A 24423-nucleotide genomic window follows, 5' to 3' on the forward strand; every position below is an offset into this window, starting at 1 on the left:
AGCCCTGGCTTCAGGTTTACCACACTGCCGCTCACACTCTCTGTAGCTGTTAATGAGCCCTGGCTTCAGGTTTACCACACTGCCGCTCACACTCTCTGTAGCTGTTAATGAGCCCTGGCTTCAGGTTTACCACACTGCCGCTCACACTCTCTGTAGCTGTTAATGAGCCCTGGCTTCAGGTTTACCACACTGCCGCTCACACTCTCTGTAGCTGTTAATGAGCCCTGGCTTCAGGTTTACCACACTGCCGCTCACACTCTCTGTAGCTGTTAATGAGCCCTGGCTTCAGGTTTACCACACTGCCGCTCACACTCTCTGTAGCTGTTAATGAGCCCTGGCTTCAGGTTTACCACACTGCCGCTCACACTCTCTGTAACTGTTAATGAGCATTTGGCTTCAGGTTTACCACACTGCCGCTCACACTCTGTAGCTGTTAATGAGCCCTGGCTTCAGGTTTACCACACTGCCCTTCACACTCTCTGTAACTGTTAATGAGCCCTGGCTTCAGGTTTACCACACTGCCGCTCACACTCTCTGTAACTGTTAATGAGCCCTGGCTTCAGGTTTACCACACTGCCCTTCACACTCTCTGTAACTGTTAATGAGCATTTGGCTTCAGGTTTACCACACTGCCGCTCACACTCTCTGTAACTGTTAATGAACACTGGCTTCAGGTTTACCACACTGCCACTCAGACTCTCTGTAGCTGTTAATGAGCCCTGGCTTCAGGTTTACCACACTGCCACTCACACTCTCTGTAACTGTTAATGAGCCCTGGCTTCAGGTTTACCACACTGCCACTCACACTCTCTGTAACTGTTAATGAGCCCTGGCTTCAGGTTTACCACACTGCCGCTCAGACTCTCTGTAACTGTTAATGAGCCCTGGCTTCAGGTTTACCACACTGCCGCTCAGACTCTCTGTAACTGTTAATGAGCCCTGGCTTCAGGTTTACCACACTGCCGCTCACACTCTCTGTAACTGTTAATGAGCCCTGGCTTCAGGTTTACCACACTGCCACTCACACTCTCTGTAGCTGTTAATGAGCCCTGGCTTCAGGTTTACCACACTGCCGCTCACACTCTCTGTAGCTGTTAATGAGCCCTGGCTTCAGGTTTACCACACTGCCCTTCACACTCTCTGTAACTGTTAATGAGCATTTGGCTTCAGGTTTACCACACTGCCGCTCAGACTCTCTGTAACTGTTAATGAACACTGGCTTCAGGTTTACCACACTGCCACTCAGACTCTCTGTAGCTGTTAATGAGCCCTGGCTTCAGGTTTACCACACTGCCACTCACACTCTCTGTAGCTGTTAATGAGCCCTGGCTTCAGGTTTACCACACTGCCACTCACACTCTCTGTAACTGTTAATGAGCCCTGGCTTCAGGTTTACCACACTGCCGCTCACACTCTCTGTAACTGTTAATGAGCCCTGGCTTCAGGTTTACCACACTGCCACTCACACTCTCTGTAGCTGTTAATGAGCCCTGGCTTCAGGTTTACCACACTGCCGCTCACACTCTCTGTAGCTGTTAATGAGCCCTGGCTTCAGGTTTACCACACTGCCACTCACACTCTCTGTAGCTGTTAATGAGCCCTGGCTTCAGGTTTACCACACTGCCGCTCACACTCTCTGTAGCTGTTAATGAACCCTGGCTTCAGGTTTACCCTGGCTTCAGGTTTACCACACTGCCCTTCACACTCTCTGTAACTGTTAATGAGCATTTGGCTTCAGGTTTACCACACTGCCGCTCAGACTCTCTGTAACTGTTAATGAACACTGGCTTCAGGTTTACCACACTGCCACTCAGACTCTCTGTAGCTGTTAATGAGCCCTGGCTTCAGGTTTACCACACTGCCACTCACACTCTCTGTAACTGTTAATGAGCCCTGGCTTCAGGTTTACCACACTGCCACTCACACTCTCTGTAGCTGTTAATGAGCCCTGGCTTCAGGTTTACCACACTGCCGCTCACACTCTCTGTAGCTGTTAATGAGCCCTGGCTTCAGGTTTACCACACTGCCGCTCACACTCTCTGTAACTGTTAATGAGCCCTGGCTTCAGGTTTACCACACTGCCGCTCACACTCTCTGTAACTGTTAATGAGCCCTGGCTTCAGGTTTACCACACTGCCGCTCACACTCTCTGTAGCTGTTAATGAGCCCTGGCTTCAGGTTTACCACACTGCCGCTCACACTCTCTGTAACTGTTAATGAGCCCTTACCACACTGGCTTCAGGTTTACCACACTGCCGCTCACACTCTCTGTAGCTGTTAATGAGCATTTGGCTTCAGGTTTACCACACTGCCGCTCACACTCTCTGTAACTGTTAATGAGCCCTGGCTTCAGGTTTACCACACTGCCACTCACACTCTCTGTAGCTGTTAATGAGCCCTGGCTTCAGGTTTACCACACTGCCACTCACACTCTCTGTAGCTGTTAATGAGCCCTGGCTTCAGGTTTACCACACTGCCACTCACACTCTCTGTAGCTGTTAATGAGCATTTGGCTTCAGGTTTACCACACTGCCCCTGCTCACACTCTCTGTAGCTGTTAATGAGCATTTGGCTTCAGGTTTACCACACTGCCGCTCACACTCTCTGTAACTGTTAATGAGCCCTGGCTTCAGGTTTACCACACTGCCACTCACACTCTCTGTAGCTGTTAATGAGCCCTGGCTTCAGGTTTACCACACTGCCACTCACACTCTCTGTAGCTGTTAATGAGCCCTGGCTTCAGGTTTACCACACTGCCCTTCACACTCTCTGTAACTGTTAATGAGCATTTGGCTTCAGGTTTACCACACTGCCGCTCACACTCTCTGTAACTGTTAATGAGCCCTGGCTTCAGGTTTACCACACTGCCACTCACACTCTCTGTAGCTGTTAATGAGCCCTGGCTTCAGGTTTACCACACTGCCGCTCACACTCTCTGTAGCTGTTAATGAGCCCTGGCTTCAGGTTTACCACACTGCCACTCACACTCTCTGTAGCTGTTAATGAGCCCTGGCTTCAGGTTTACCACACTGCCGCTCACACTCTCTGTAACTGTTAATGAACACTGGCTTCAGGTTTACCACACTGCCGCTCACACTCTCTGTAACTGTTAATGAGCCCTGGCTTCAGGTTTACCACACTGCCGCTCACACTCTCTGTTGCTGTTAATGAGCATTTGGCTTCAGGTTTACCACACTGCCGCTCACACTCTCTGTAACTGTTAATGAGCCCTGGCTTCAGGTTTACCACACTGCCACTCACACTCTCCGTAGCTGTTAATGAGCCCTGGCTTCAGGTTTACCACACTGCCGCTCACACTCTCTGTAACTGTTAATGAGCCCTGGCTTCAGGTTTACCACACTGCCGCTCACACTCTCTGTAGCTGTTAATGAGCCCTGGCTTCAGGTTTACCACACTGCCGCTCACACTCTCTGTAGCTGTTAATGAGCCCTGGCTTCAGGTTTACCACACTGCCCTTCACACTCTCTGTAACTGTTAATGAGCATTTGGCTTCAGGTTTACCACACTGCCGCTCAGACTCTCTGTAACTGTTAATGAGCCCTGGCTTCAGGTTTACCACACTGCCGCTCAGACTCTCTGTAAACTGTTAATGAGCCCTGGCTTCAGGTTTACCACACTGCCGCTCAGACTCTCTGTAACTGTTAATGAGCCCTGGCTTCAGGTTTACCACACTGCCGCTCACACTCTCTGTAGCTGTTAATGAGCCCTGGCTTCAGGTTTACCACACTGCCACTCACACTCTCTGTAGCTGTTAATGAGCCCTGGCTTCAGGTTTACCACACTGCCGCTCACACTCTCTGTAGCTGTTAATGAGCCCTGGCTTCAGGTTTACCACACTGCCGCTCACACTCCCTCTGGTTTAGCTGTTAATGAGCCCTGGCTTCAGGTTTACCACACTGCCGCTCACACTCTCTGTAACTGTTAATGAGCCCTGGCTTCAGGTTTACCACACTGCCGCTCACACTCTCTGTAACTGTTAATGAGCCCTGGCTTCAGGTTTACCACACTGCCGCTCAGACTCTCTGTAACTGTTAATGAGCCCTGGCTTCAGGTTTACCACACTGCCACTCAGACTCTCTGTAGCTGTTAATGAGCCCTGGCTTCAGGTTTACCACACTGCCACTCAGACTCTCTGTAGCTGTTAATGAGCATTTGGCTTCAGGTTTACCACACTGCCGCTCACACTCTCTGTAGCTGTTAATGAGCCCTGGCTTCAGGTTTACCACACTGCCGCTCACACTCTCTGTAGCTGTTAATGAGCCCTGGCTTCAGGTTTACCACACTGCCGCTCACACTCTCTGTAGCTGTTAATGAGCCCTGGCTTCAGGTTTACCACACTGCCGCTCACACTCTCTGTAGCTGTTAATGAGCCCTGGCTTCAGGTTTACCACACTGCCGCTCACACTCTCTGTAGCTGTTAATGAGCCCTGGCTTCAGGTTTACCACACTGCCGCTCACACTCTCTGTAGCTGTTAATGAGCCCTGGCTTCAGGTTTACCACACTGCCACTCACACTCTCTGTAACTGTTAATGAGCCCTGGCTTCAGGTTTACCACACTGCCACTCACACTCTCTGTAACTGTTAATGAGCCCTGGCTTCAGGTTTACCACACTGCCGCTCACACTCTCTGTAACTGTTAATGAGCATTTGGCTTCAGGTTTACCACACTGCCGCTCACACTCTGTAGCTGTTAATGAGCCCTGGCTTCAGGTTTACCACACTGCCCTTCACACTCTCTGTAACTGTTAATGAGCCCTGGCTTCAGGTTTACCACACTGCCGCTCACACTCTCTGTAACTGTTAATGAGCCCTGGCTTCAGGTTTACCACACTGCCCTTCACACTCTCTGTAACTGTTAATGAGCATTTGGCTTCAGGTTTACCACACTGCCGCTCACACTCTCTGTAACTGTTAATGAACACTGGCTTCAGGTTTACCACACTGCCACTCAGACTCTCTGTAGCTGTTAATGAGCCCTGGCTTCAGGTTTACCACACTGCCACTCACACTGCTCTGTAACTGTTAATGAGCCCTGGCTTCAGGTTTACCACACTGCCACTCACACTCTCTGTAACTGTTAATGAGCCCTGGCTTCAGGTTTACCACACTGCCGCTCAGACTCTCTGTAACTGTTAATGAGCCCTGGCTTCAGGTTTACCACACTGCCGCTCAGACTCTCTGTAACTGTTAATGAGCCCTGGCTTCAGGTTTACCACACTGCCGCTCACACTCTCTGTAACTGTTAATGAGCCCTGGCTTCAGGTTTACCACACTGCCACTCACACTCTCTGTAGCTGTTAATGAGCCCTGGCTTCAGGTTTACCACACTGCCGCTCACACTCTCTGTAGCTGTTAATGAGCCCTGGCTTCAGGTTTACCACACTGCCCTTCACACTCTCTGTAACTGTTAATGAGCATTTGGCTTCAGGTTTACCACACTGCCGCTCAGACTCTCTGTAACTGTTAATGAACACTGGCTTCAGGTTTACCACACTGCCACTCAGACTCTCTGTAGCTGTTAATGAGCCCTGGCTTCAGGTTTACCACACTGCCACTCACACTCTCTGTAACTGTTAATGAGCCCTGGCTTCAGGTTTACCACACTGCCCTCACACTCTCTGTAGCTGTTAATGAGCCCTGGCTTCAGGTTTACCACACTGCCGCTTCAGGTCACACTCTCTGTAGCTGTTAATGAGCCCTGGCTTCAGGTTTACCACACTGCCGCTCACACTCTCTGTAACTGTTAATGAGCCCTGGCTTCAGGTTTACCACACTGCCGCTCACACTCTCTGTAACTGTTAATGAGCCCTGGCTTCAGGTTTACCACACTGCCGCTCACACTCTCTGTAGCTGTTAATGAGCCCTGGCTTCAGGTTTACCACACTGCCGCTCACACTCTCTGTAACTGTTAATGAGCCCTGGCTTCAGGTTTACCACACTGCCGCTCACACTCTCTGTAGCTGTTAATGAGCATTTGGCTTCAGGTTTACCACACTGCCGCTCACACTCTCTGTAACTGTTAATGAGCCCTGGCTTCAGGTTTACCACACTGCCACTCACACTCTCTGTAGCTGTTAATGAGCCCTGGCTTCAGGTTTACCACACTGCCACTCACACTCTCTGTAGCTGTTAATGAGCCCTGGCTTCAGGTTTACCACACTGCCACTCACACTCTCTGTAGCTGTTAATGAGCATTTGGCTTCAGGTTTACCACACTGCCGCTCACACTCTCTGTAGCTGTTAATGAGCATTTGGCTTCAGGTTTACCACACTGCCGCTCACACTCTCTGTAACTGTTAATGAGCCCTGGCTTCAGGTTTACCACACTGCCACTCACACTCTCTGTAGCTGTTAATGAGCCCTGGCTTCAGGTTTACCACACTGCCACTCACACTCTCTGTAGCTGTTAATGAGCCCTGGCTTCAGGTTTACCACACTGCCCTTCACACTCTCTGTAACTGTTAATGAGCATTTGGCTTCAGGTTTACCACACTGCCGCTCACACTCTCTGTAACTGTTAATGAGCCCTGGCTTCAGGTTTACCACACTGCCACTCACACTCTCTGTAGCTGTTAATGAGCCCTGGCTTCAGGTTTACCACACTGCCGCTCACACTCTCTGTAGCTGTTAATGAGCCCTGGCTTCAGGTTTACCACACTGCCACTCACACTCTCTGTAGCTGTTAATGAGCCCTGGCTTCAGGTTTACCACACTGCCGCTCACACTCTCTGTAACTGTTAATGAACACTGGCTTCAGGTTTACCACACTGCCGCTCACACTCTCTGTAACTGTTAATGAGCCCTGGCTTCAGGTTTACCACACTGCCGCTCACACTCTCTGTAACTGTTAATGAGCCCTGGCTTCAGGTTTACCACACTGCCACTCACACTCTCTGTAGCTGTTAATGAGCCCTGGCTTCAGGTTTACCACACTGCCGCTCACACTCTCTGTAACTGTTAATGAGCCCTGGCTTCAGGTTTACCACACTGCCGCTCACACTCTCTGTAGCTGTTAATGAGCCCTGGCTTCAGGTTTACCACACTGCCGCTCACACTCTCTGTAGCTGAGCCCTGGCTTCAGCTGTCTCTGTAATGTTAATGAGCCCTGGCTTCAGGTTTACCACACTGCCCTTCACACTCTCTGTAACTGTTAATGAGCATTTGGCTTCAGGTTTACCACACTGCCGCTCAGACTCTCTGTAACTGTTAATGAGCCCTGGCTTCAGGTTTACCACACTGCCGCTCAGACTCTCTGTAACTGTTAATGAGCCCTGGCTTCAGGTTTACCACACTGCCGCTCAGACTCTCTGTAACTGTTAATGAGCCCTGGCTTCAGGTTTACCACACTGCTGCTCAGACTCTCTGAAACTGTTAATGAGCCCTGGCTTCAGGTTTACCACACTGCCGCTCAGACTCTCTGTAACTGTTAATGAGCCCTGGCTTCAGGTTTACCACACTGCCGCTCACACTCTCTGTAGCTGTTAATGAGCCCTGGCTTAAGGTTTACCACACTGCCACTCACACTCTCTGTAGCTGTTAATGAGCCCTGGCTTCAGGTTTACCACACTGCCGCTCACACTCTCTGTAGCTGTTAATGAGCCCTGGCTTCAGGTTTACCACACTGCCGCTCACACTCTCTGTAGCTGTTAATGAGCCCTGGCTTCAGGTTTACCACACTGCCGCTCACACTCTCTGTAACTGTTAATGAGCCCTGGCTTCAGGTTTACCACACTGCCGCTCAGACTCTCTGTAACTGTTAATGAGCCCTGGCTTCAGGTTTACCACACTGCCGCTCAGACTCTCTGTAACTGTTAATGAGCCCTGGCTTCAGGTTTACCACACTGCCACTCAGACTCTCTGTAGCTGTTAATGAGCCCTGGCTTCAGGTTTACCACACTGCCGCTCAGACTCTCTGCCTCCCTCCTCTCTCCATACATTTGACTCTGTTATCAGAGAATTGCCCCTATTGATAGTCAGAGCAGCTTGCAGAGAGAGAAGATGGATCAAGGCAGAGTGCAGTATCAGGCTATTTGCCCCAATGCGATATGTCGCAGAATCCAAATAGCTTACTGTTTTAATGGCTGTAATCTTGTGGGATGAATTTCACAATTGGAACATCACTACACGGTTTTTAAGAGCCCATCAATGATGTAATCATGAAGCCTGTGGAATCAAGTGTATAGTCGTTGAATGTGTTAAATGTCATCAAATGCAGTGATTTATTGTATGACTTCAATTCTCCTCTCAATCTTCTGACTCACAGTTTGGTCGAGTCAGGTGGTCTTGTAACAGGGCCAAAAAACAAACATCCATTGAAAGCAACAAAAGATGTGAGAAAGACCAGGGCTCAGGGGGGGGGGATCTGCATGATCTCTTCCAACTATCTTACTGTCAATAGAGCCTCTGTCAAGGACTGAATGAAATTGCATTGTGGCTAATGCGATTATCTCTATGAAACAGCCATTAGGGGGTCAAATCTTGTTTTGTCCTTCTCACCGTTCCATTGCAGAACCCAATCAGAGACCACATACACTGACAGAACACATAGGGCCCTATAGATACACAACAGAACCACAACAACCGACAGATGATGAACATGTATCAAAATGATTTAGTGGAAAGACATGGGTAAGTTCTATTTTTATAGTGACATTAAAGGGCAAATCTGTAATTTGATCGATGACAATTAAGACATTGTCGACCCAAATAAGAAAAGTGTGTTGCTAAATTAGTCTGCAACATGATTTAAACCTTAGGGTGCATCAGTGGACATCTCTACAGTATTATCTCATAACAGAATTAACTTCTAACAAAACTAAATGAATTAAGTTATAAATAAACTTAAATGAATTTCATTAAGGCACAGTAGAGCTTTTGTGTTTGAGTTGAGAGCATGTAAGGTAACTTACGGCACATATAGGCCTAACACTTCCAAAACAATGTATGCTCCTGAAAAATACCAAAGGATGTTCTCCTTTTGCATATTCAGAGAATGGAAAAGGAACATTCTCTGCCGTCGTCCTTATGAACAGCTAGCTATAGCGGTGTGCATGTGCACGTGTGCTGGTATGTGTCTACAGCTGCTCTCTGGTTACGGAGACGAGCTTGGAGTAGCTCTCAATGTATTTAGTCACGGTTGCTATCAATAACGGCTACCTGCACACGTCCTCCTGGATCCATTATACAGCCTCCTCGATATCATTTGTGTCTACCTGAGCCACGGATGCAAATCGGCATTTTCCTCCGGCAATGGTTTGGTAGTTTGATACCATAGTACTCATACATTTGCTAATATGCTCTGTGTGTGTGTGTGTGTGTGTGTGTGTGTGTGTGTGTGTGTGTGTGTGTGTGTGTGTGTGTGTGTGTGTGTGTGTGTGTGTGTGTGTGTGTGTGTGTGTGTGTGTGTGTGTGTGTGTGTGTGTGTGTGTGTGTGTGTGTGTGTGTGTGTGTGTGTGTGTGTGTGTGTGTGTGTGTGTGTGTATATATGCAACGTGTTTAAGTGCACACATGCATTTGAGTAGGCGTGAGCACGTGTATTATGCACAGTATATATTTGTATACATCAGCCCGACTTCTAATGTGTGTTTTTGTGCTTGAGTGTTTTCATTCTACCCTGAGAGCGGCCCTCATTGACTCCCTCTCTGTCTTGTCTTGTGTCATTCAACAGAGAAAGACTACATCAGCATTTGTGAGCGGCAGCCGATCGGACGCACGCTCTTTCGGCAGTTCTGTGAAACCCGGGCTGAGCTGAGACGTTGTGTCAAATTTCTGGACGCTGTGGTAAGAAAGACAGACAGGCAGGATTAAAACTCTTGTGTTTGTTTTTCCTCGAGATGCACATCTTCAGAAGGACTCTGAATTGGCTTATCTAGATGTATTAGGGGAAAGTGTAGGAGGGGAGAGAAGTGTAGGAGGGAAGGGAAGGGTAGAAGGATAGTAGGGGAGGGATGGGTAGGATGGGAGGGAAGGGTAGGAGAGGAGGGAAGGGTAGGAGAGGAGGGAAGGGTAGGAGAGGAGAGTAGAGGAGGGAAGGGTAGGGTAGGAGGATAGTAGGGAAGGGTAGGAGAGGTGAGGAGGGATGGATAAGGTAGGAGGGAAGGGTCAGAGGGGAGGTGAAGGGTTGAAGGGAAGGGTCGGAGGGGAGGTTAGTAGCTAATGGAATACAGGAACTTGTGACTTCTGGGAGAAAAGTAATTATACCACCCTCCGCTGCCCCTCCCCCTCATCTTCTTTCTCAGTGAATGTGCCCCGTGCTATGCTCTTGTGGAAGAATGTTTAGGTCACATTTGTGGTGTTCTTCCCACCAGTCACGAGGGGGGGGGGGATCCCCCTCCTATTGGCTAATGGCTCAATAATAAACCTGAACTTCCTATCTCCACCCTGGCTGACCCCCGTGGCATTCTTCTAATATACTGTTCTGGAGCACACATATACACACATACACCACACTCATTCCTGCATGCACACATATACACACATACACCACACTCATTCCTGCATGCACACATATACACACATACACCACACTCATTCCTGCATGCACACATTACATTTACATTTAAGTCATTTAGCAGACGCTCTTATCCAGAGCGACTTACAAATTGGTGCATTCACCTTATGACATCCACATTCACACACACTCAGTCATGACCTATCCACTTTACCTCCTTCCCTCTAACACATTATAACTGGCACACGTGTATGTTGATCTGAGGAGTGTTGTTGTAGCTAGATCCTCTCTGGTTTATTAACAAATGCAAAAGCCTACAAGTATAAAAAGGCTTAATAGGAGGATGCTACTAGCACAGCGAAAATAGTCAATGGAAGTAGAATGATGAATAGATGGCTGACTTTGTGAAATAAGAGATAGCAGACAGTCTTCTCCGACTTCATAAGTAGTGAGCACGTCCTTTTACTGCACAGTCTCCTTCCTGCCTCTCACAGAGCCTGGGCTACATGAGAGAGAGCAAATGAGATTTGAACCGTCTGAACTGTCACTAACCATTATGGACAAGTTGTGCTGCGAGTCCAGCGGACGCACTTTAAAGTGAGGCTCTTAGCGTACTGTAAATCATGCTGCTGGATGGAGGGTGGAGGGTGGAGGGTGGCATGACACAAGGGCCTGATGCTGTTGTATTTGGCGGGATTTAGGAATCAACAACCCAGAGAGAACTATGAATCAAAATGGTGGTTAGGAGTGGGACCCAGGTTCGTGACTCTGTAGAACTGTGCTGTAGTGTACTAGGGAGGTACTTACAGTAGGCCTGGGTCATGTTCAGTAGGCATGGAACCAAAACATTTTATGATGAAATAAACAATGTTCATATTGGTAATACCTCTTTCTATTCAAAAAGTATTTTTCTATTTCATGCCTACTACAGTGATTTGGTAACGTGGTTCTAGAACCATTAGAGGTTGTACAGAAAGGACTGTGATTGTAGGCTACTAGCTATAGTGGAAAAGGTAGAACTGACCTATTGGAGCAGATGTCACTGTACAGGTGTGTGCTTGTGCATCTGTTTGAATAATGTATGTTACTGTTTCTTCCCCCCACCAGGCAGAGTATGAGGTCAGTCCAGATGAGAAGAGGAGGGAGTGTGCTCAGGAGCTCCTAGACAAGTACTTCAGCCCAAAGGTACAGTAGAATAACCTATTCTCAGGCAATGAGTGATTTCATGTCAAATATTCAAAAATGTTGATGTGTGGTTTCCCAGAACCAGACTAAACCTATTCCTGGACTAAAAATCACTTTCAATTGAGGTACTCCATCGAGCATGCGTTTTAATCCAGGAGTGGGCTTAATCTGGGCCTATGATGTCATATATACGTCATTCACGTTGTATTGTGTTCCATCACCCTGTAGTCAGAGGATCACATTCCTGAGTTGGAGGAGGACATGGTGGGTCAGTTTACAGAGAGGCTGGAGCAGGAGCCCTGTAAAGAACTCTTCAATGAGTGCACCAGGTGAGTCTGTCTCTCAACACAGAAACACAGTAACAGAGAATACACTAACATATTATACTTACTCAGCATATGGGATGTATTCAAGATCAGAAAAGGTAGATATTTTAAGATAACTTCTCCATTATTCAACAAAGGAAGTCAGTTAAGAATAAAGGGTAATTTTCAGTGAGTTTTCCTATAAACTGTCTACTGCATTGTGCAACATCCTCTGAACAGTTGTCCACACTGGGCGTGTCAATAGCATGTTGAGGGTATGTGGCTGCTGATGAATATTGTTCGAATTAATCACCCTTAGCCACTTCAATCACCCGCCATTCCGCTCAGCATTGTTTCTATTTTTGAACATTCTCACAACTGTTCCAACAACACTATGACCCTGAACAGACCTTTTGTGTCATTGCTGCTTCTGGTTGTGGTTAATGAATGTTTAGATGTGAACTGATGTTTGGGGTATAGTAGTCAGAGAGATGGGCACATGGCGTAGCAGCATGGTATATGTGTAGGGCATGGGGGTCTTCTTGACCATGTGGCCTGACCAGGAAGAACTCTGGGCCTTAGGAGGGACCTAAGGCCCAGTTAGTGGGCTGTCTGTTTTCTGACTGCCTTCTGTCTCTCTGTCCTCTGTTTTAGACTGATCCATGACTACCTGAGTGTGGCTCCCTTCGCAGACTACATCGACAGCATGTACTATAACCGATTCCTGCAGTGGAAGTGGCTGGAGAGGTACAGACAGACAGACAGACAGACAGACAGACAGACAGACAGACAGACAGACAGACAGACAGACAGACAGACAGACAGACAGACAGACAGACAGACAGACAGACAGACAGACAGACAGACAGACAGACAGACAGACAGACAGACAGACAGACAGACAGACAGACAGACAGACAGACAGACAGACAGACAGACAGACAGACAGACAGACAGACAGACAGACAGACAGACAGACAGACAGACAGACAGACAGACAGACAGACAGACAGACAGACAGACAGACAGACAGACTTATAAGACTGAGAAAACCCCTACACAGCGCGAGTGATTAAATGTCACTGTTACTTCACACCGCCTCCATATACAGTGCCTTCAGAAAGTAGTCAGACCTTCACTTTTTCCACATTTTGTTGTTAGTCTTATTCTAAAATTGACTACATTGTTTTTCCCTCATCAATCTACACACAATACCCCAAAATGACAGAACAAAAACAGGTTTGTAGAACGTTTTTCTAATTTATATATATTTTTAAACAGAAATATCACATTTACATAAGTATTCAGACCCTTTACTCAGTACTTTGTTGAAGCACCTTTGGCAGTGATTACAGCATTGAGTCGTCTTGGGTATGACGCTACAAGCTTGGCACACCTATATTTGGGGAGTTTCTCCCATTGTTCTCTGCAGATCCTCTCAAGCTTTTCAGGTTAGATGGGAAGCGTTTCTGAACAGCTATTTTCAGGTCTCTCCAGAGATGTTCGATCAGGTGCAAGTCCGAGCTCTGGCTGGGCCATTCAAGGACATTCAGAGACTTACCCCGAAGCCACTCCTGTGTTGTCTTGGCTGTGTGCTTAGGGTCCTTGTCCTGTTGGAAGTTTAACCTTCTCCCCAGTCAGGTCCTGAGTGCTCTGGAACAGGTTTTCATCAAGGATCTCTCTGTACTTTGCTCCGTTCATCTTTCCCTCGATCCTGACTAGTCTCCCAGTCCCTGCCGCTGAAAAGCATTCCCATAGCGTGATGCTGCCACCACCATGCTTCACTGTGCCAGGTTTCCTCCAGATGTGATGCTTGGCATTCAGATCAAAGAGTTCAATCTTGGTTTCATCAGACCAGAGAATCTGTTTCTCATGGTCTGAGAGTCTTTAGGTGCCTTTTGGCAAACTCCAAGCGGGCTGTCATGTGCCTTTCTGAGGAGTGGCTTCCATCTTGCCACTCTACCATAAAGGCCTGATTGGTGGAGTGCTGCAGAGATGGTTATCATTCTGGAAGACTCTCCCATCTCCACAGAGTAACTCTATAGCTTTATCAGAGTAACCATGGGCTTCTTGGTCACCTCCCTGACCAAGGCCCTTCTCCCCCGATTGCTCAGTTTGCCCATGCGGCCAGCTCTAGGAAGAGGCTTGGTTTTTGCTCCGAGATGCACTGTCACCTGTGGGACCTTATATGAACAGGTGTGAGCCTTTGCAAATCATGTCCAATCAATTGAATTTACCACAGGTGGACTCCAATCAAGTTCTAGAAATATCTCAAGGATGATCAATGGAAACAGGATGCACCTGAGCTCAATTTAGAGTCTCATAGCAAAGGGTCTGAATACTTATGTAAATAAGCTATTTCTGTTTTTGTTTTTTATATATTTGCAAACATTTCAAAAAACCTGTCGCTTTGTCATTGTGTGTAGAGTCCACTCAATACGGAAGTGGTCAGATGATGCAGATTCTAAGCTACAGAACTGTTTTGCTAGCACAGACTGGAATATGTTCCAGACGACTGTGAGCAACTGGCAAGTGTCTTAAACCAGCATGTTTCAAGCAGATCACCATAGTCCCTGTGCCCAAGAACACTAAGGTAACCTGCCTAAAGGACTCCTGACCTGTAGCACTCACGTCTGTAGCCATGAAGTGCTTTCAAAGGCTGGTCATGGCTCACAACATCATTATCCCAGAAACCCTAGACCCGCTCCAATTTGCATACCACCCCAACAGATCCACAGACGATGCAATCTGTATTGCACTCCACACTGCCCTTTCACACCTGGACAAAAGGAACACCTACGTGAGAATGCTTTTCATTGACTACAGCTCAGCGTTCAACATCATAGTGCCCTCAAAGCTCATCGCCAAGCTAAGGACCCTGGGACTGAACACCTCCCTCTGCAACTGGATCCTGGACTTCCTGATGGGCTGTCTCCAGGTGATAAGGGTAGGTAACAACAAATATGCCACGCTGATCCTCAACATGGGGGCCCCTCAGGGTTTCGTGCTCAGTCCCCTCCTGTACTCCGTGTTCACCCATGACTGCATGGTCAAGCACGACTCCAACACCATCATTAAGTTTGCCGACAACACAACAGTGGTAGGCCTGGTCACGGCAACGATGAGCCAGCCTATAGGGAGGAGATCAGAGACCTGGCAGTGTGGTGCCATGATACCAACCTCTCCCTCAATGTGAACAAGACAAAGGAGATGATTGTGGACTACAGGAAAAGGAGGGCCGAGCACGTCCCCATTCTCATCGACGGGGCTGTCGTGGAGCAGGTTGAGAGCTTCAAGTTCCTTGGTTTCCACATCCTCAATTAATTATCATGGTCCACACACACCAAGACAGTTGTGAAGTGGGCACGACAATGCCTATTCCCCCTCGGGAGACTGAAACGATTTAGCATGGGTCCTCAGATCCTCAAACAGTTCTTCAGCTGCACCATCGAGAGCATCCTGACTGCTTGCATCACCGCCTGATATGGCAACTGCTCGGCCTCCGACCGCAAGGCACTACAGAGGGTAGTGCGTACGGCCCAGTACATCACTGGGGCCAAGCTTCCTGCCATCCAGGACCTCTATACCAGGTGGTGTCAGAGGAAGGCCCTAAAAATTGCCAAAGACTCCAGCCACCCTAGTAATAAACTGTTCTCTCTGCTACCGCATGGCAAGCGGTACCGGAGCGCCAAGTTGAGGTCCAAAATACCTCTTAACAGCTTCTACCCCAAGCCATAAGACTCCTGAACGGCTAATCAAATGGCTGCCCGGATTATTAGCATTATTATTATTATTTTTAATTACTTCTGTTTATTTTTGTAAATACTTTCTTAACACTTATTTTTCTTAAAATAACATTGTTGGTTAAGGGCTTGTAAGTAAGCATTTCACTGTAAGGTCTACCTACACCTGTTGTATTCGGGGTATGTGACAAATAACATTTGATTTGCTGAGAAAATAATATTTAATCCATTTTAGAATAAGGCTGTAACGTAACAAAATGTGGAAAACGTCAAGGGGTTTGAATACTTTCCGAAGGCCCTGTACCCTCTACCACTTAGTGGGGCTGTGTCTTTGGTCACTCGGCTTAGTGTACAAAACATTAAAACATTTGTTGAGGCATGGACTCTACAAGGTGTCAAACGCGTTCCATAGGGATGCTGGCCCATGTTGACGCCAATGCTTACCAATAACCGGGAGGTTAGTATGTCTTGGGGCTATGATCTTTGATCATGATATCCGTAATCATGGCAGTGTCCACATTAATGTCAAGTGTTGAGAAGCATATTCTATTCTTATTTACAATAAAAGTGACTGATTTTTAACCCAACTTTTGAGTAAGAAAAATATGACTAATTAAACCAAATCTATTTTTCTGAGCAATTTGTATTATTATAAAATATCATTACATCCCAATTGTTTTGAGCGTACAATATAGCTCAGTATTTCAATTATTTATTTTATACAGTCATTATTGCACATTCCAGTTTTGGTATTGTTCATATCCATACTCATGCTTGTCCTATATGGGTCATTTAAAGACCTTTATCCCAGCAGGCCAATCATGCATGGGATGCAAATAAGTATTTTGGGGAACAGATTTATTCATGTAAATACATGAGTCCTGGTCTCTATATTTAATACATTAGCAAACAGAACATGTCTCCAATCTCCAGCCTAGCAGAGGCAAGGCTTCTGCAATGGTCTTCCTATAAGAGTCATCGGTGTGACTAAAGAGATAAGTTTATCCTTACTCTTTCATCACGGTGTGTATCCCAAATGGCACCCTATTCCCTTTTTATAGTGCACAACGTTTGACCAGGGCTCATAGGGCACTAGTCAAACGAAGTGCACTATATAGGGAATAGTGTCCCATTTGGGATGGAACTTTTGACTCACAGTAAATAAGCCAACACTTTGTTAAAGCCTTAAGAAAGTAGTCCTATCTGGTCTTTGGTGTTGGGCCGAACTCAAGTCCATTTACAAGATAAGACAGAACGTATTAAACAAGAGGGTTTTATTCCCCTATTGCTGTCCTTTGACAGAATAGTGTTTTTAAAGCAAACCTTTTGTAAACGTGGCTTACAAAGTCAAATGTGTATGTTCAGATGCATTGCTGCTGTACAGTCAATGTATGTCGATAGAGTTGAGCACATTTTCCCACCAGGGACAATAAAGTTGTTGTTTTGTATTGTGTTGACCCTTTTTCTGTGTTCTCACAGGCAGCCAGTCACTAAGAACACATTCCGACAGTACAGGGTATTAGGGAAGGGAGGCTTCGGTGAGGTAAGGTCTGCCTCTATGTCTCCTTAACTAAAGCTTCCTTTCATTTAGAATTATATTTTACAAGTGGATAATAAGAAATAAAGATAGTGGTCTCTTATAATCTTCATCATCAGACCCTCAAAGGGATGAATTTATAAATGATCAATGAGGACCAACAAAGACCTCAGTGTGGTTTGATGGGCCCATTATCAACGGTGTCTTTGTGTGTTTTTGGGATACAAGCGCCATTAACTGGTGTCCTCTTGAGCTCTCCTCATGTGGAATGGCCTGAGCCATGGTCATGCCTCCATGGCAGTGTTTTTACTGGGAGAGAGTAGACATTGTGGTGTTCAACTATGACAAACCTACAATATGCAGTTAACTTGCCTTCTCTATTTATCTTCTCCCCCTCTCTCTGTGTCTCTCTTTCATCCACTTTTCATGTCAGGTGTGTGCGTGCCAGGTGCGTGCCACGGGGAAGATGTACGCATGTAAGAAGTTGGAGAAGAAGAGGATCAAGAAGAGGAAAGGAGAGTCCATGGCCTTGAATGAGAAGCAGATTCTAGAGAAAGTCAACAGTAGGTTTGTAGTAAGTATATGAGCTACCCACTTACCTCCTACTATGTGTCACATTATATATAATATATGTACAGTTGAAGTCGGAAGTTCACATACTCTTAGGTTGAAGTCATTAAAACTCGTTGTTCAACCACTCCACAAATGTATTGTTAACAAACTATAGTTTTGGCAAGTCGGTTAGGACATCTACTTTGTGCATGACAGAAGTAATTTTTCCAACAATTGTTTACTGTGAGCGGACCAAGTAATTGGGCGTCACTCTAAAGCGGGAAGGTGGAATAAACGAGTCAGGAGTAGGTTTTCTTGATTGAACACAGTTCTCTATTGAGGGCATTTGGTCAACACAAACACTCCAACATAATCAATGAAAATCTTCCAAGGAAAAACATACATCTTCTTCTCCGGATAAAACCGGAACACAATAGGCTTATCTTTAAACTACAACAAAAAGTCACGGGATTGTCACCGTCTTAGTGGTTCTTCCTGGATAGCTCCTCTCTCTCGGTGGCCATCTTCCAGAGATTGTTTTCTCCTATTTCTGCTGGTTCCATTCTCTCTCTTATAGGGGAAGGAGAGTATGTCATTAGTACCGTCAGCTGTGCTTAATTGCCTCTGGTTAACTTGTCTCCCATGCCTTGTTGGGCTACTATCCATGAGCCCAGCCTGCCCTCTGGTGGTCCTTCCACATTACAGACAGATTATTTCGCTTATAATTCACTGTATCACAATTCCAGTGGGTCAGAAGTTTACATACACTAAGTTAAATGTGCCTTTAAACAGCTTGGAAAATTCCAGAAAATTATGTCATGGCTTTAGAAGCTTCTGATAGGCTAATTGACATAATTTGAGTCAATTGGAGGTGTACCTGTGGACGTATTTCAAGGCCTACCTTCAAACTCAGGGCCTCTTTGCTTGACATCATGGGAAAATCAAAAGAAATCAGCCAAGACATTAAAAATATTGTAGACCTCCACAAGTCTGGTTCATCCTTGCGAGCAATTTCCAAATGCCTGAAGGCACCACGTTCATCTGTACAAACAATAGTATGTAAGTATAAACACCATGGGACCACACAGCCGTCATACCACTCAGGATGGAGACGCGTTCTGTCTCATAGAGATAAACATACTTTGGTACGAAACGTGCAAATCAATCCCAGAACAACACCATAGGACCATGTGAAGATGCTGGAGGAAACAGGTACAAAAGTATCTATATCCACAGTAAAATGAGCCCTATATCGACATAACCTGAAAGGCCGCTCAGCAAGGAAGAAGCCACTGCTCCAAAACCGCCATAAAAAAAGCCAGACTACGGTTTGCAACTCCACATGGGGACAAAGATTGTACTTTTTGGAGAAATGTCTTCTGGTCTGATGAAAGAAAAATAGAACTGTTTGGCCATAATGACCATTGTTATGTTTGGAGGAAAAAGGGGGAGACTTGCAAGCCGAAGAACACCCCCAACCATGAAGCACAGGGGTGGCAACATCATGTTGTGGGGGTGCTTTGCTGCAGGAGGGACTGGTGCAGGTCTACAATTTTGTTTCTGGTGTCCTTTGACAGCTCTTTCGTTATGGCCATAGTGGAGTTTGGAGTGTGACTGTTTGAGGTTGTGGACAGGTGTCTTATGTGTCTTTTATACTAATAACAAGTTCAAACAGTTGACAATGATCCCAAACACACCGCCCGGGCAACGAAGGAGTGGCTTCGTAAGAAGCATTTCAAGGTCCTGGAGTGGCCTAGCCAGTCTCCAGATCTCAACCCCATAGAAAATCTTTGGAGGGAGTTGAAAGTCTGTGTTGCCCAGCAACAGCCCCAAATCATCACTGCTCTAGAGGAGATCTGCATGGAGGAATGGGCCAAAATACCAGCAACAGTGTGTGAAAACCTTGTGAAGACTTACAGAAAACGTTTGACCTCTGTCATTCCCACACTGCCCCTACTCGGATGGTATCGCGCCGTCCCAACCTTCGCTCTCTCTCCCCCGCTACTCTCTCCTCTTCCATCCTATCATCTCTTCCCTCTGCTCAAACCTTCTCCAACCTATCTCCTGATTCTGCCTCCTCAACCCTCCTCTCCTCCCTTTCTGCATCCTTTGACTCTCTATGTCCCCTATCTTCCAGGCCGGCTCGGTCCTCCCCTCCCGCTCCGTGGCTTGACGACTCAATGCGAGCTCACAGAACAGGGCTCCGGAAGGCCGAGCGGAAATGGAGGAAAACTCGCCTCCCTGCGGACCTGGCATCCTTTCACTCCCTCCTCTCTACATTTTCCTCCTCTGTCTCTGCTGCTAAAGCCACTTTCTACCACTCTAAATTCCAAGCATCTGCCTCTAACCCTAGGAAGCTCTTTGCCACATTCTCCTCCCTCCTGAATCCTCCTCCCCCCCCTCCTCCCTCTCTGCAGATGACTTCGTCAACCATTTTGAAAAGAAGATCGACGACATCCGATCCTCGTTTGCTAAGTCAAACAACACCGCTGGTTCTGCTCACACTGCCCTACCCTGTGCTCTGACCTCTTTCTCCCCTCTCTCTCCAGATGAAATCTCGCGTCTTGTGACGTCCGGCCGCCCAACAACCTGCCCGCTCGACCCTATCCCCTCCTCTCTTCTCCAGACCATTTCCGGAGACCTTCTCCCTTACCTCACCTCGCTCATCAACTTATCCCTGACCGCTGGCTACGTCCCTTCCGTCTTCAAGAGAGCGAGAGTTGCACCCCTTCTGAAAAAACCTACACTCGATCCCTCCGATGTCAACAACTACAGACCAGTATCCCTTCTTTCTTTTCTCTCCAAAACTCTTGAACGTGCCGTCCTTGGTCAGCTCTCCCGCTATCTCTCTCAGAATGACCTTCTTGATCCAAATCAGTCAGGTTTCAAGACTAGTCATTCAACTGAGACTGCTCTTCTCTGTATCACGGAGGCGCTCCGCACCGCTAAAGCTAACTCTCTCTCCTCTGCTCTCATCCTTCTAGACCTATCGGCTGCCTTCGATACTGTGAACCATCAGATCCTCCTCTCCACCCTCTCCGAGTTGGGCATCTCCGGCGCGGCCCACGCTTGGATTGCGTCCTACCTGACAGGTCGCTCCTACCAGGTGGCGTGGCGAGAATCTGTCTCCTCACCACGCGCTCTCACCACTGGTGTCCCCCAGGGCTCTGTTCTAGGCCCTCTCCTATTCTCGCTATACACCAAGTCACTTGGCTCTGTCATAACCTCACATGGTCTCTCCTATCATTGCTATGCAGACGACACACAATTAATCTTCTCCTTTCCCCCTTCTGATGACCAGGTGGCGAATCGCATCTCTGCATGTCTGGCAGACATATCAGTGTGGATGACGGATCACCACCTCAAGCTGAACTTCGGCAAGACGGAGCTGCTCTTCCTCCCGGGGAAGGACTGCCCGTTCCATGATCTCGCCATCACGGTTGACAACTCCATTGTGTCCTCCTCCCAGAGCGCTAAGAACCTTGGCGTGATCCTGGACAACAAACTGTCGTTCTCAACTAACATCAAGGTGGTGGCCCGTTCCTGTAGGTTCATGCTCTACAACATCCGCAGAGTACGACCCTGCCTCACACAGGAAGCGGCGCAGGTCCTAATCCAGGCACTTGTCATCTCCCGTCTGGATTACTGCAACTCGCTGTTGGCTGGGCTCCCTGCCTGTGCCATTAAACCCCTACAACTCATCCAGAACGCCGCAGCCCATCTAGTGTTCAACCTTCCCAAGTTCTCTCACGTCACCCCGCTCCTCCGCTCTCTCCACTGGCTTCCAGTTGAAGCTCGCATCCGCTACAAGACCATGGTGCTTGCCTACGGAGCTGTGAGGGGAACGGCACCTCAGTACCTCCAGGCTCTGATCAGGCCCTACACCCAAATAAGGGCACTGCGTTCATCCACCTCTGGCCTGCTCGCCTCCCTACCACTGAGGAAGTACAGTTCCCGCTCAGCTCAGTCAAAACTGTTCGCTGCTCTGGCTCCCCAATGGTGGAACAAACTCCCTCACGACGCCAGGACAGCGGAGTCAATCACCACCTTCCGGAGACACCTGAAACCCCACCTCTTTAAGGAATACCTAGGATAGGATAAAGTAATCCTTCTCACCCCCCCTTAAAATATTTAGATGCACTATTGTAAAGTGGTTGTTCCACTGGATGTCATAAGGTGAATGCACCAATTTGTAAGTCGCTCTGGATAAGAGCGTCTGCTAAATGACTTAAATGTTAAAATGTTAAATGTCATTGCCAACAAAGGGTATATAACAAAGTATTGAGATAAACTTTTGTTATTGACCAAATACTTATTTTCCACCATAATTTGCAAATTAATTAATTAAAAATCCTACAATGTGATTTTTCTGGATTTGTTTTCTTCTCATTTTGTCTGTCATAGTTGAAGTGTACCTATGATGACAATTACAGGCCTCTCTCATCTTTTTAAGTGGGAGAACCTGAACAATTGGTGGCTGACTAAATACTTTTTTGCCCCACTGTATGTCCAAACTTTTGACTGGTACTGTATGTAATATACACTGAGTGCACAAAACATTAAGAACACCTTCCTAATATTGTTCAAAGGCACTTACAATATTTTGCCTTGCCCAGTCATCCTCTGGATGGCACACACACAATCCATGTCTCAATTGTCTCAAGGCTTAAAAATCTTTCTTTAACCTGTCTCCTCCCCTTCGTCTACACTGACTGAAGTAGATTTAACAAGTGACATCAATAAGGGATCATAGCTTTTCCCTGGATTCACCTGGTCAGTCTGTCTTGGAAAGAGCAGCTGTTATTCATGTTTTGTATTGTAATTCAACTGAATTACATATGATGCACCACTTACTCATTTTTCCTTATATAGATGTCAAGTTGACTGACCTCAATGAATTCAACTGTCGACCACAACTAAACTGTTGACCGCAACTAAACTGTTGACCCAACTCAGCTTTTGACAGCAACATTAAAAATGTTGACCATTTGAGTCTAGATGGCTCTTCCAGACTACTGTCTAATAACTCAGATCATAATAATAATAATAAGAAGAAGAATAACACTATTAATTAAAAGATAACATCAGGGTTTGATTCAGTTGGGTTTTTTTAATTTCAAGTGACCCCACACATAATTTCAACATATTTTAGTTGTCTAAAAATAAATGGTCCAATGTGCTAGCCAAAAGTGGCACAAATGCTAATCTCCTTCTCCTACCTCATAGCTTTGTTAATTGTGTATATTAGAAGTAGTAGTAGTAATAGTAGTAATATGATTTTCAAACTGGTCTCTTAGCCAAGTGTCCTATTCATTAGGGCACACCATAGCAGAATGAGAGAAACGTTTTGCAACAAAATGCACAAAAAAACACTTCTTATTGAACAAGTTCAGGTAATCCCTCCACATTTTAGTCAGTTTTGGTTTGTTTTCATCTGTTTGGTGCCTAATGCAGACGGCCATGTTGTCTGTGTGTCTTGAAGGTGAGTCTAGCATACGCGTATGAGACAAAGGACGCTCTGTGTCTAGTGCTGACTCTGATGAACGGGGGAGACCTCAAGTTCCACATCTATCACATGGGAGAGGCCGGCTTCGAGGAGAAGAGGGCTGTGTTCTACTCTGCAGAGCTGGCCTGTGGCCTGGAGGACCTGCACAGAGAGAGGATCGTCTACAGGTGAGGCTACACACAGGCACACTCACACACAGGAACAGACACACTCACACACAGGAACAGACACACACACACACACACAAGGCTATTCTGATAGAATGGTTCAGCGGGTACTCGACTTCCTGCGTACAAGGCTACAGGAACTTTATGGAGCATATTTAGTGTTTACACAACTATCAGCTTATAAGAGTGGATGGAGAGAGAGATAGATAGGAGGGAGTGAGAGATTGGGAGAACGATAGATGGCAAGACATTGGGAGAGAGAAAGAGAGACAAAGGAAGACAAAGAGCAGAGAGCTTTCAAAGTTTTGTAAATCTGTCTGTCAGCTGCTCACAAGGCTGATGGAAGAGAGAGAAGTTAGTTATTGGTTTTATAACTTCTGGTATTGCTGTCTTTTTCCAGGGACCTGAAGCCTGAAAACATACTATTGGATGACCATGGTGAGTAAAGATAGAGATGGAAATAATACGAATGCCCACTATACAAGTAAATAAATGTTTTATGGACCATCCCTGGTCCAGGAGACCACCCCATGGTCCTGGAACAATGCTATTGGTCCAGCCGAGCACTACTTTAAAACACTTGATTAAACTAATCAAGTTCTTGATTATTAATTGAATAATATATCAGGTGTGTTAGTGATGGGCTGGAACAAAAGCCTACACACACTATAGCTCTCTGTAACCAGAGTTGGCACAGTAACTACTGCCTTACTGCGTGTGTGAACCGAGGCTGTCGTTCTGTAATTCACCAATAGAGGGAGTACATTGTCTATCAAAAGACCTCTCTCAAGACCGGAGGGCTCATGCTTTCTTCTAAGGTTGTCAGTGAAGCCTGCGGCCACTGAGTAATGCTCTTTAGCAAACAACATAAGGTTTCCAAGGTACATGGCTTTCATAAGATCTGCTTTACTCCAGGATGCCCTGATATACATAGTCTGTGGTCCAGACTCCAGACT

At 46.6% G+C, this 24423-nt stretch overlaps 1 protein-coding gene across 1 annotated transcript in view; it reads left to right on the plus strand.

Moving 5' to 3' along the window:
• Positions 1-24423, plus strand: part of LOC124010947 (G protein-coupled receptor kinase 6-like) — a 56022-nt gene that overhangs the window by 26102 nt on the left and 5497 nt on the right. Inside the window, exons 3-10 of the mRNA XM_046323783.1 lie at positions 9690-9802; positions 11580-11657; positions 11886-11986; positions 12617-12709; positions 17185-17248; positions 17676-17816; positions 23277-23467; positions 23868-23905. Coding sequence (XP_046179739.1) covers positions 9690-9802; positions 11580-11657; positions 11886-11986; positions 12617-12709; positions 17185-17248; positions 17676-17816; positions 23277-23467; positions 23868-23905 — 819 coding nt within the window. The remainder of the gene's footprint in view (positions 1-9689; positions 9803-11579; positions 11658-11885; positions 11987-12616; positions 12710-17184; positions 17249-17675; positions 17817-23276; positions 23468-23867; positions 23906-24423) is intronic.

The sequence above is a fragment of the Oncorhynchus gorbuscha genome, linkage group LG02 (genome assembly GCF_021184085.1).
Source record: "Oncorhynchus gorbuscha isolate QuinsamMale2020 ecotype Even-year linkage group LG02, OgorEven_v1.0, whole genome shotgun sequence".
Lineage (NCBI taxonomy): Eukaryota > Metazoa > Chordata > Actinopteri > Salmoniformes > Salmonidae > Oncorhynchus > Oncorhynchus gorbuscha.